We start from the raw sequence: 12,865 nt of genomic DNA, 5'->3' as shown, positions 1-12,865 counted from the left end.
AAGAGAATGATCAGTGAGGACAACCACAAGAGTGCAAGATTAGTAGTGGTGCAAGCAAATTGTTTTCAGTTTACTGATGTGGCTTACTTTTGGAATTAGTTGACGTCGCTGTCAACAACGGCACCATCATGATATATATATAAAATCTTCTCATGTGATGCTATGACAAGAACTTTAATTATATATGTTTTTAGTTTTACCTGTGTATATATCCAAGACAATATATTGATGTGACTTACTTTAATCCTCTGGGGTCGAGTGTGTCGTCGACGATGCAGTATATTTTTCGCGTCTATTTCAGTTTATATCTTGGTGAAATCTTTATGTAGAATCATGAAAAAAAAACACTGACTAAATCCATAATCTGTCTTCTTTTCAAAACATCCATTGTCGGAAGTATTAAAGTTTTTAAAATTAGGTTAAATCGGCAAAAAAGTAAACCATGTCACCTTACTTTGTTTGACCTGCATCAGGGGCGTGTAGTACCGCTGTCACTCAAAGATCGCTATTCACATTATAAATAGCCGCATTGCGCGTATTCAGATCGCATTCGCATGGTAATTTGATGACGGTGAAACGCGATCCAGATACATCCCCATCAGTGTCACAAAAGGGGGGGGAGGGATGTGGCCAGGTGTCAATGGCTCATTCATAAACATGAAAGTTGCTACATATTCAATGCAAGGAGCCAGAAATAGTGACATGAGCTAGGTTTTTCAACTGAATGTTGCAACTACACCATTTAGTCATCTTCATGTAGCCAAGACTTTGCTGATCAGATATCTGGGATCAAAACAAACTGTCACCATTGCTTACTATGTACTTTTATAATGTTTCTGCGATTGTTTCAAACTGCATTTTGCAATGTCTATACTTTGATGTCAAATTACAAACAACATAAATCTGACGTTTACAAAGTACATTAAAGTAAAGATGAGTTTAATGCCAAAACAAATATCCTTCCATCCATCCATTATCTATACCGCTTAATCCATCTGGGTCACGGGGAAGCTTGAGCCAATCCCAGCATCTTCGGGCGAGAGGCGAGGTACACCCTGGGCAGGTCGCCAGTCCACCACAGCAAAACAAATGTATAAGAAATAATTTATTTGCCATGAATTAAGTTTATGATATTGAAAGAAATGCATGATCATGCCCCAGTCAGTGAATGTGTGTTCCCTACCCCTAGACCCCAGTGGGTTAAGCCTCGCCAGTTGAGGCAGGCTGAGATGTGGGGACATCATCATCATCAGCTGAAATATCAAGACATACACCCATAATTTTGACAATCACCATCACCATTTAATTTTATCAGCTATACTTCATCACTTACATGTCTGCTGTACACCATTAGGAATATTTTCTTCAAATAGACCAAAATTGACAGCAAGGATGTGTGGATATCTTCATCGTCGTCTGGAATATCAAGACATACACCCATAATTTTGACAATTGCCATCACCATCCAATTTTATCAGCTATACTTTGTCACTTACATTTTCTCCTTTATAACTTAAAACTTTTACGGTACCACAAATAAAAAAACAGCAGCTGTGAAATGAAAAATAAAAATATACATATATAAAAATATATATTATATAAATACTTAAAGCAGACAAAATAAATACAAAATGGGGGGGGGAAAAATGATGGGCTTTCAAAAGGACTGATATCCTCCTGCTGTTTCTTGTGGAACGATTCATGGTCTGAAATGTAGACAAGCAGAAAACAAGCATATATTAGCAACAGCAAACACAATAGTAAAGAGGTAGTAGTAGCAGTAGTAACCACTACCATCTTAAATGTATACTGTTGCATTTGCTTTAATAAGCCTTGGACATTGCCGATTGTCAATCGGAGGTCTTTGCAGTGCTGGAGGAGAATGACTGGGCCAAGACTCTGTTGATCTCAAAAAGACAGTATTCTGTTTCATTCATGTCTCTAATACATCGGTGGCAGTAACTGACTGCATATTAATCATATATGTTCTTAATGGCCATTCCTGCCAATGATCCCTGAACTCGAAGCGAACCATATCCTTTAAGGTGTCAGGCTATGTCAGCTTGCGTCGGACGAGTGCCTTCTGTGATATTTAAAAAAAAATATGACATTTTTTTTATCACTGCCCATTACCACAGACACATAAATCTCCCAGACATATTTAAAAAGTTAAAATCGGATGCCCTGGCATTACCCAAGCATATGGCACTACTGTTGGCAGAAAACTGGGGAACTGTCAGAAAGAGAGAGATATAAATTATATAATTATATAAATTTCTGTTCACACAAATTATCAATGCCTCAATTACCAAAATAATTAAGTGGTGAAATTTCAGACTCTGACTCCTCCAACGACTCTAGCTGCCGCTGCTCCAGCTCATCTTCCTGCTGCAGCTGATCCTATAACAGCTGCTGCAGCCCCTCCTCCAGCTCATCCGATTCCTCCTGCTGCAGCCCCAACTGCTACTGCTGCAGCCTCAACTGTTCCTGCTCCAACTGCTGCAGCAGATGCTCCTCCTGCAGCTGGTCGAGGACCACCACCTTATACGGCGGCTGTGCACCATGTGCCCCCAGGGCTCCCTCCGTCTGGGCAGTGTCACCTGTTGGAAAATAACTTATTTTAGCCTCACCATCACTGTTCCCTTACTGAAGTGATTGACTTGTCTTTTCCTCCACAGGGTGTTTCCACCTTCTATGTCACATGTTAGGGGTAGCACTTGCACCCCGCTGGACTCACCCTGACTACATGCGGCGCCACTGGGGCCTTCCCCGAGAGGTGGACCTCTGTTTCAACCTCCTCCTCTTCCTCTGAGGAGAGGAGTACAGGGGTTGACCGTAGAGGTCGACCGATATGGGTTTTTCAATAGCCGATGCCGATGACGATATTTAGGAGTCAGGGTCAGCCGATGGCCGATATATGCTGCCGATATTTTTTGGCCGAAAATTGGACGTTTTCCCCTCTATTTGCATGATAAAATATCACATTAATAATAACAAACGATACACAAAATTTCTCAACTTAGCATTTATTGAATACTGACTTAAATTTAAATATATTTAAATTTTAAATTTAAATATAAACTTAAATAACAAAAACACAATACAACTTATAAACAACTTAAACTTATAAACAATAAAGATAGCAGCATCAGAATCTCTTTAGCAGCAAACTCATTCTTCAGCTCCCAAGCTCACCAGTCTGCTGCAGATATTGCACCTGGCTTTTCCTGGTGTTGGCTTTGTGAAATGCTGCCATACAGGATTAGATTTTTGTTCAGCCATCAGACAGCAATTACTAAAACAGAAGAATAAATGCAAGGTTAGAATTTTTATTATAGTACCTTCATCTTCAATTCATTCTACAATTCCAGTATTCCATGCACATTAAAACAATTACACTCATACATTTTGAAGAAAAAAAAACACTAAGTGCATCATGGTATGATGAGTAGTGTACACTAACATGTTGTTTCTGTTGTTAGCAGACAGATAGCTTAAAGCCAAATTCACAATCAGAATCTAGTGATCCCGGAAAATAAAATAAAATAACTGTCGTATTGCACAGCCTTGTATGCAAGGACAACATAAGCCCCTAGTGATTGTGACGTTGTCTACGTATAAGCCCGTATAAAGGATAGACATGTTTAATGAGGAAACTAACTGCGCAAAGTCATGCACTTTTTATCTAGACGTCTGACAAATTGTTTGAATCTCCGGTCTCAAATGAAAAAAAGTTGCACAGAAGGACCATTGTCAGCATCAGCTCAAGTAAATGGTAACCACGCTTTCGAACAAACACTTTTCTCCGCCATGCATTGTTCTTAGCAGCTCTGTGTCTCCGAGGACGGCGCTGTCTGTGATCAGGGCAGAGTAACGCAACTCTCACACACGCTGCAGTATTTGAGAGCTGCCTGCTCCGCCCCACACACTCACAGAGTGAAACTCTCCGACACAAGAAAAAAAGCATAACTGATAACATCGGGCTGATATGGTAATAATTAAAATGTTAACAATTAAAATGATTTTTAACGATTAAAAAACGTCTGTGAGCCCACCAATAAGCGCACAAAACAAACTCTATTAGAATCAATGATCCTTAATAATGTTACCTGTAAGCTACAGTTGGTTGAAGGCTCATTATCATTACCCCAGTTCCCAATAGCGTAATTCGCGTTTTCTTTTAAAGCAACATTTCATAGCAATTAACTACTTAAATAAACAGGTCATTGAAAGATCAGAATTTAAGCCTTACCGTTTTATCCCAGGACTCTTCCAAAACTTCTGGCTGTGGTCCTGCACAAGGCAGCATGGGTCACGTGTTCCCCAGCAACAATAACACTGGGCTGCCCGTAGACGTGCCTGTCTGAAAATCGGCGTAGTGCACTCGGATTTCGGCCGATGCCGATACATTAAAAAATGCTAAATATCGGCCCGATATATCGGCCGGCCGATATATCGGTCGACCTCTAGTTGATCGTCACCGTCTGGTGGTGGTGGTAACGCCGCCCTTTTCGCTCTGAGACTGCCTACCGCCAGAATGCTGTGGAACATTGCTGAGGCCCAGGGCCTGACGGAGGCATTCTCAGCCCACATGCAGCTCGGCGAGCTCAGGTTCCGCGACATAAAAGCGGTCGGCAGTCTCCACGCTGTGACACATCATGTGCGACACCAGCCGCCGCTGGTCCTCCGGCAGGCCCCTCTCTATCTGTAAACAAGAATGAGAGATCAATCACGGTCGAGACAATTTCTAAATCCGCAGACTTTAGGAATGTATCTGATTTTTATTTACACACGTCAACACGCCGCTCCTCAACTGTGACATGGTGAATGCCTTGGGCATGCCACAATTCAAGCATGTGTCCATCACCGTGCCATTCAGTTTCCGAAACGGCTTTCCTGAAGACGTGAAAAAGAATGTCTTAACCAAGGATCTGAAGCCAGGGAGCTCACAGCGGAGCTGAGCAAACTGGTGGAGCCACTGGTATTCTTTTTTGGAGAGGGCCATGTTTACCCTCCCAAAAGAGCCTGCTGTTTTATGGTCCTTTACCTGTGAAGGCAAGACGATGAGTTATTTAATGTGATCGGGTCTACACCTGTGTGCGCGTGTGCAACACAACACATTTTGTGTGAACGTTGACATGATGTTTAACTGTCTGAAGCAAAATCCAAGACATCCACTTTTAAAATGCCGTAATGACTAAAGAATTACTAAATGAAGTCCAAGCACACTCACGTGAATGACCACCTTGTCCCCTGATACCTGCACCTTGGTGACCTCTTGCGCCAACATGTTTATTACCACGCTATACCTGTGGCCCGTGTTTACAAATACATAGGTGGCAATTGCACCTATGCACTTGTTGTGGAGTAGGATGTTCTGTGGAGACTCAGACAGATCATCTGTGAGATAAAAAAAAAATCCATGAGCGTGACGTCAACGAGAGACTCCCGTCTGTAAGACAAATGGGGTTTTCGCTTACCGAGACATTCAGGGATCCGGGATTGCAGCTCGGTCGCCAGCTCCGAGAGGTTTTCCTGGGTCGGCATCCTCAGATTTCTGCTCCTTCACCTCTTGCCTGTGCTCGACTATTCGCTTCCCCAATGCTTTGAGCTGTCTCCTCAAATGTCGCAAAAGGTAGGCGATTTCCTTTTTGCGGAGCTAGACACAAATGAGGTCCGACTAACAAGAACTGGCACAATTTAATGATGGCCAAGATATAGGTCTTATTCGTCGTAACCTTGAATTTCTTATCAAGGTCAGACAGCCAGTCATTAATTCTGCCAGTGTCCTTCAGAAATCTAAGGTGGGCAGGAGCTGGGGCCTCTTTATTGCCCCACACAAAACTTTTATGCACTTCAGCTTATGCATCTGGTTTTGTGACAAAGTCCCAGAGGTGCTGACCAGGAAGACGCTCTCCTGAAATCTGGGGAGCACCAAGTCTAAAAGGAAAAAAGAAAATTAAAAGTTAAGCCATGTAATCCCGCCTGGCAATTATGTTCACCTACATAAAGGACATGACGTTAAAAATTCAAACAAAACCCAAAAAGTCCACGTTTAAAGGCTGTAATGACTAGAAATCCAGGAGTAGATGTTTAAGGTCCATAATGTTTAAGTCTTATACATTTTATCATAACATTGCAATTGTAATTATTACCAGAGAAGAACTGCTTGTGCAATCCGGATCCCGATCCCTGTGGCACAGAGGAACTTTGTCTGTGCTCTGCCACCTCCTGCTCCAGCCGTCTGAGCCGCTGTTTAAGCTGCACCATTTCATCGGTTTTCTCCCTGCCAGTGCTTTTAAATTCATGCAACGACTGCCATGCCGCCTGCTTCTTGCAGACTGCGATCTGGGTTTTGGGTAGGAGATAAGGTTTATCGCCGGGCAGAGGGGCACAGGGCAATCTATCAACCTAGCAAATCTGCCCAACGACACGGAGTTTAGCAGCCTCCTCTCTGTGTTGCTGTCCACCTTGTGCAGGTCATGGAGGTGGACCGAAATGTTTATATAAGTCACCTGGCACAGGGGGCAGGCGTGGGACTTGCGGGGCATAATAGTAAGTTATTTACTATCTAGAAAGAGGCACATTTGTTTACGTATGGTTCAGAGTTTATTTCATTGCTTTATCCATCGAGTGCTACAGTATGTAATTATTCAACTATTTAATTTCAATTACAGATTAAATGAGATCATACACCTATTGGTGGAAGAACTGGCACACCTAGTGGTAATACACGTGTAGCACACAGACAAACACAAATGATTTGGGGTTCTTTATTTGCTGGCCACCCAAAGAAAATGGAAGGAATGCTGAGCGGAGTTTTCCTGTTCCTTCCTTCACAAATTTTACTGTGCGGTACAGTAATACGCGATATCACTACACGGGCACAGATCAACTTTCCCCAGCAACAAATACTACAACAACAACAACAACAAGTTTATTTTTGTATAGCGCATTATCACAACATTACATTGTCCCAAAGCGCTTTACAGCATCCCCACCCAAAGCCCCCAGTGAGTAAGCCATAGGGGATAGTGGCAAGGAAAAACTCCCTAGAAGGAAGAAACCTTGGGAGGGACCAGACTCAAAGGGGGAGCCCATCCTCCAGGGGCCGGCAGGGAGAGTCAATACTAGTAATAAAATAAATCAAACTGTATTTTTTTTAACAGTGTGTAGAATACGGCAGTGGACTAGAACTGCACAAGAAAATACAAAAGTACATATAACCGTTCATCTTGAATACTAAGATATACACATTTAATGAACAATAGCGCCCTTTTAACTTACATCTCAGTATCTCGCGTCTCTCCCTATATGGTTTGCTCCCCTACAAACGGCTTACATGAAAGCACCAGGCTATTCATACACCCGTTCATGGATTACAAACATGCAATGAAAAAAAATGCATTAATGTGAATTAATTAAAAAAAAAACACATTTACACTGCATTCCGCTTTACTGACACACAGATGCTAAACGGACGTACAATCCTTGTTTTACACTTAAATCGAAAATCATCCAAACAGTATTACCTACCAGACTGTCACTAATCCCCTCCAAGACACATACTATATTATTTTTACCATTACATCTCAATATCAAGAGGGAAACTTGCATTTACTCTGCGAGGATCACCCCGGCCTCTTTCCCGTGTGCTTTGCGGCCATATGTTTTCTCCAAAAGGCGCGGGGGCAGAGGAATATCAAAAAAAAAACGGGCGGTTCCCAACGTGGACAAGGCTAGCACCTTAAAGGGAGAGTGTACCTTTCCAAAGCGAAAACAAAGTCCTTTTTCCCCACTTCAAACCAGGGGGGTATTCCAGAAAGCTTGGTTAACTTACCATTTGGTAAATCTTAACCTCTGGGTTGATATACCCCAAACCCGCACACCATGAGTATGTCGGTTCCAAAACACCTGAGAAGAGTAAGTTCAATTAACCTCCTATTGGTTACCCAGAGTTAATGCGCGTGCACCGTGCATACATACAGTAAAGACGTTTTCAATTGATCGCCGATTTCACGAGTCAAAATGGAAAATCAAAGTGAAAAAAAGAGAGCGGCATACTTCACAGAGACGGAGTTGGAAGTTTTAATGCACGCATATGAGGAATTCAAGCCAATAATAATGAAAAAAAGCAATACGGCTGCATCGACTAAAGAAAGAGAGTTGGCTTGGCAAAAAATAACGGACAGAGTAAATGCGTGTGTATTAAATTGCAAATTTGACATCGCCTCCCCTTTTATTATTATGCAAAATAATTAAACACGTACCCCTTCCGCATCCTTTTGACTGTTAAATCACTATGAAAGCATTTACTTTTCCTGCCATTAATTTCTTTAGGTTAAAATAACAATGTGTATCGACTAGGAATATATGGTTTCTTATTTAATAAGGTGTAATCCTTCTGGAGCCAGAAGAACTTAGAGCCAAGTCAAAATGAAACACAAAAACATTCTGCAAAAAGGTAATATTTGATTACACGATCACTGAACTGTTTATTAAACACGATTTAGTATATTCTTAATGTCATGTAGCTAATAGAAAAAAGGCTGAAGCCTGTCTAACTGGCGGGGGCCCACCACCACCTCCCCTCACCCCATCTGAGGGCAACCAGTGGTAACCAGCATTGTACTGTCCTGTAATGATTACCTATAGTTAGTGGAAAAAAGTAATGAGTTTGATGATTTTAACAAGGCAAAAAATTAAGGATACAAAATCAAGTTACCTGCACATTGATACTATGAATAGATTTCCTATTAACATAGTCTCCCTCATTTATTGAAGGAGCTTTAATAGAAATGTAGGTGCCATCAATGCACCCAATTATGAATGAATGAATGCCTTTTATTGTCACTATACATGTATTACATGTATTCCAAATTACATTTGGAAACCGTGAAATAGAAAGTCATATGGAAGTATCAAGTGTGTGCAGGATGAATACATGTATAGATATAAATAGTATGACTACATATTAAATATATGCATAGATTTTACTATAAAGGACAAACCTACCACTCTGTGGAATTCCTCTTTAATAACACGCAGAGCTTTATGGACAGGGAACTGTACAAACGTGTGTAAGAAGCGTTAAGTACCAGACATACTGTGCGAACGGCTCTACACACAGTTGCCTTTCCCACATGCTCTGCGTCGCCCATATTGTACAAAAAATGCCCTGACGCAAAAAACCGAAGTGCTATGCACAGAATGTTTTCTGTGCTAAGCGCAGACCCGCGGTTTGGGTTTGTGACATTTGCAATATGCGGTTTCAAGAGATGTTAAGTAAATAAACGATTCTTTTGAAAACTGATAACGTTTTTTCAAATAATCATTAGGAAATGAAAAGATATCAATACGTGGTCTTATAACTGTCTCCCGGCGAAAAAAACCTTGTATAATTTGTGCCTCCACGTCCACAGGATCGTCATCAAAAGGGCACGCCATGCTCAGTAACCTTCTGCAACAAACTGACCCTGGAACATAACCTGCTCAGTAGCAGGTTATCTTCAGAGAGTAAGCTGCTATGGTTACGTACATACCCAGAAAGTTAACCTCCGTTTTTGGAACCGAAAGTTGAGGTTATCCACTAACTTACCGTTAAACTTACCCGGGTATGTCACATAACCTGCTTTCTGGAATACCCCCCTGCACAAACGACTGTTGTAACTGTGCAGATTGTTGATTTAAGTTTGTCTAAACATGGAATTAAACAGCGATATACATTGTAAAAGCAGCATTCATTTCAAACCGGCACGAGCGACTATCGACTGTTTTAACAGCACAGATCTATTAAGTTTGTCTAAATGTAGAGTTAAACAGCAATATGCATTGTAAAACAGTTACTTTTAAACCTTACATAATGTATGGTTTAAAAAGTGTAAAGTACAGTGGTACGTACCTCGGTTCTCGAACTCACTCGAACTCGAATTTCTTGAAAGTCGAACAAACCAGTTTGACCTAGAACTCGATCTGAATATCAGAAGTTGAACCGTGAACGCTGACCTAATATAAATTGTACGCGCCAGGAAATGAGTCATACTACAATGCAATTCTTACTTGAATGCCTTCTTCACAGACTGGACGATTAACCAAATAAAGCAGCGCAACATTACAGTAACTAACAATAAATAAACCACTAACTTACGTGTACTATTACAGCATTTATGCCATTTATTTAAACTTTATTTTACCAGGTAAATTGACTGAAAACCAGTTCTCACTACTTTACATGATAATCGGGAGAAATAGCAGATTGGTTCGTTCGATTATTTCTCTCCAAGTTGGAACTCGGATGAAAACGTCACGAAACGTCACGAAAAACGTCACTTCCCGTCGGAAACACGCCTCTTTTATGACGTTGAAGTCGGACAAGATTTTGTTGTCCGAGTTGCCCCTGTGACGTAATTTCAACATGGCGACTTGATTTGTTTGTAGTTTGTTTACCGTTCGAAAAAAGAATATCGCTATGAATGTACTAAAATATTTTATAAAGCTTTTAATGTGGTTTGACTAGTTCGTGTTTCTTGTTTGTCTCTCGGAAAAATCTCAATTTCTCCATTTGGAAAACTCCAAATCTGCTAAAATATAAAGCAACAACACACAGCAACGTGTTCATGGAGGCAGCCATGTTTGTTCCGAGATGTGGGTAGCTCGAACGGGAGATTGTCGGACGTGATGTCACTCAACTGGGAATTTCCGAGTTCCGAGAAAAAAAAACAAACGCACCATTAATACAGAGGACTAATGACAACAACCAGAAACAGCTGATCACATGGGGTTAACGAGAGGGTGTGGCACACGGAAGGAACAGACGATCGGGGCAGGACAGGGGTAATGTTGGGATAAGATCTTTATCGTTTTGGAAGCCATTAAGAAAAAAATGCTCATCTTGTTTTATCCTGTTCATTTTGTGTTTAAATGCTAAAAAAAAAAAAAACATATTTAGGTGTAATTTTGGGGGGCCGGGAACCAATTAATTGGTTTTCCATTATTTCTTATGGGAAGAATTCGATCAGAACTCGAACTTTTTAGGATTCGATCCGGAGTCCGGAATGGATTAAGTTCGAGAACCAAGGTACCACTGTACTTACCAAATGCTGGAAAAACTTAAAAATGAAGAGGTGATAACTCTGCTGCTTCTCTTCCCCATCCTGAATTAACACTAATAAGTAAAGTTTGCATGCTGCTCACTCCATCCCATGAAATAAAATGCTGGTGCAAAGCCTTATAATGCAATTTTGGGTGATTTTGCATAGATACCCAGGGATCCCTATATGGTAGTGGTGTGCGATACTACAAGATTTCGTATTGATCCGATACCAAGTAAATAAAGGGCAAGCATTGCCAATATCAGAGGTGTCAAAAGTATTCACATTCATTACTAAGGTAGAAGTATAGATACTAGGGTTTAAAAAGACTTCTGTAGAAGTTGAAGTATCAACTCAAGCTTTTTACTTGAGTAAAAGTATAAAAGTACTGGATGTAAAACTACTTAAAGTATAAAAGCTAAAGTAATGTAAGGGGGAAAAATGCCATTAAGGACAAAACCTTAGGCCCACCACATGGGCCTATAGTGCACTACCCCACCTCCCCAAAAAACATTTTTCTGAAGGCCATAATGACTATGATGTTATATTAAAATGATAATGTTGAAAAATTTGGGATGCACTAGGCTACCTGTTTCAGAGGTGTGTAAGATCACACATGCACATATCACGGAGCTTAAATTCCAGGTGGCCTGAGACAAGGCCTAGCCTGGTACGAGAGGTACACATTGGCCTAGGCACCAAAGGGGGGTTAGTGACCCCACACACACACACACACACACACGGATAACAAGGGAGGCCAGCACTCCAACTTTTATTGCTGTTAGGAATGGCTGAGGCCCGAGGCTTCAGGAACCAGGGAAGGCCATGGAGTTCCAAAACATACAAAAATGTATTGTCCTTGCTCACAAAAGTGCACAAATACAAAGTATTAACAACAACAAAAAGAAAGAAGTGTTACGTCCCGGTCTAGGGTCAGGCGCAACAAAAGGTGGAGTGAGACCACTGTTTTGGTATTTGTGGTAGGTTTATTAATGGTGGGAACCACTTCAGGAGCCGACAAGGCCAAAATAACAAACAAAACACCTCTAACTGGAACCTAAACAAGATACCACTTACCTAACCAAAACAACAGAAAACAAAGGTACACAAAACTAATCTCCCTGACTAATTCCAAAACAGTGAGAAAACTTAATCAAAGCAAAATGGCGTCGTGCTCCCTACTTCCCAAGCTACCCACGGAGAACCTCAATGGGTGCAGATAGGTACAGAAATTTACAGATGTTTACAAAACAGAATCCACAGCAACCAAATCCAAAGAAAAGGGCTAGGCAGAAATCAATGGTCAAACAGCAAAAGGGGTCAAGCACAATAAATCATCAATCATATAGCAAATAACAAACAAAGTACAAAGCAAGAGGCCTCCTTCTTCTTGGCCTGGACAGGCCTTATAAAGGAAGTGAATCTGGGACATAGGAGGAAACCCGGCCAATCAAAGCAGAGGGGAAGGTGATGCAACAGTGGGCAGGGCCAGGAACAGAATGACACACCCCCCCCCCCTCCGCAGAAACATCCGCCCCTATAGGGAGTAACTTGTCCCTGGGGGTCGTAACACCCCCACCCTTAAGAGAAAAGCTATATATAGCTTTTCACTCAATTAAAGGTCACAACGAGACCCTTTCTTATGTGTTATCTTCAAATTGAAGCCTTGACAGATCAAACACCAACGCATGAGCCTTTGATTAGTATTGGACATACGGTGCAAAAAAACAAGTGGGTTGTGGTCAGTGTACACTAGGATGGGTTCTGAACTGGAT

General features: G+C 41.3%; 1 protein-coding gene across 2 annotated transcripts; it reads right to left on the bottom strand.

The window, feature by feature from the left end:
* Positions 1 to 1,092: 1,092 nt before the first annotated feature.
* LOC111839470 (uncharacterized) lies at positions 1,093 to 7,869 on the bottom strand. 2 transcript variants are annotated; one of them, XM_072715748.1, is made up of 8 exons: positions 6,156 to 7,869; positions 5,481 to 5,940; positions 5,234 to 5,400; positions 4,790 to 5,047; positions 3,196 to 4,705; positions 2,738 to 2,808; positions 2,310 to 2,600; positions 1,093 to 1,706 (listed from the first exon to the last, which is right to left on the bottom strand). In XM_072715748.1, exons 2-5 carry the CDS (start codon positions 5,545 to 5,547, stop codon positions 4,583 to 4,585), a joined length of 615 nt encoding a protein of 204 aa, XP_072571849.1. In that variant the 5' UTR covers positions 5,548 to 5,940; positions 6,156 to 7,869; the 3' UTR covers positions 1,093 to 1,706; positions 2,310 to 2,600; positions 2,738 to 2,808; positions 3,196 to 4,582. The 2 variants fall into 2 exon arrangements, with proteins under 2 accessions (XP_072571849.1, XP_072571850.1); XM_072715749.1 differs by lacking the exons at positions 1,093 to 1,706; positions 2,310 to 2,600; positions 2,738 to 2,808 and having other exon boundaries at positions 3,124 to 3,295; positions 4,253 to 4,705.
* Positions 7,870 to 12,865: the final 4,996 nt, after the last annotated feature.

This window comes from Paramormyrops kingsleyae, chromosome 8, assembly GCF_048594095.1.
Source record: "Paramormyrops kingsleyae isolate MSU_618 chromosome 8, PKINGS_0.4, whole genome shotgun sequence".
Lineage (NCBI taxonomy): Eukaryota > Metazoa > Chordata > Actinopteri > Osteoglossiformes > Mormyridae > Paramormyrops > Paramormyrops kingsleyae.
Note: the sequence above shows the minus strand (reverse complement) of the source record. Positions and strands in the feature narration are given on the sequence as shown.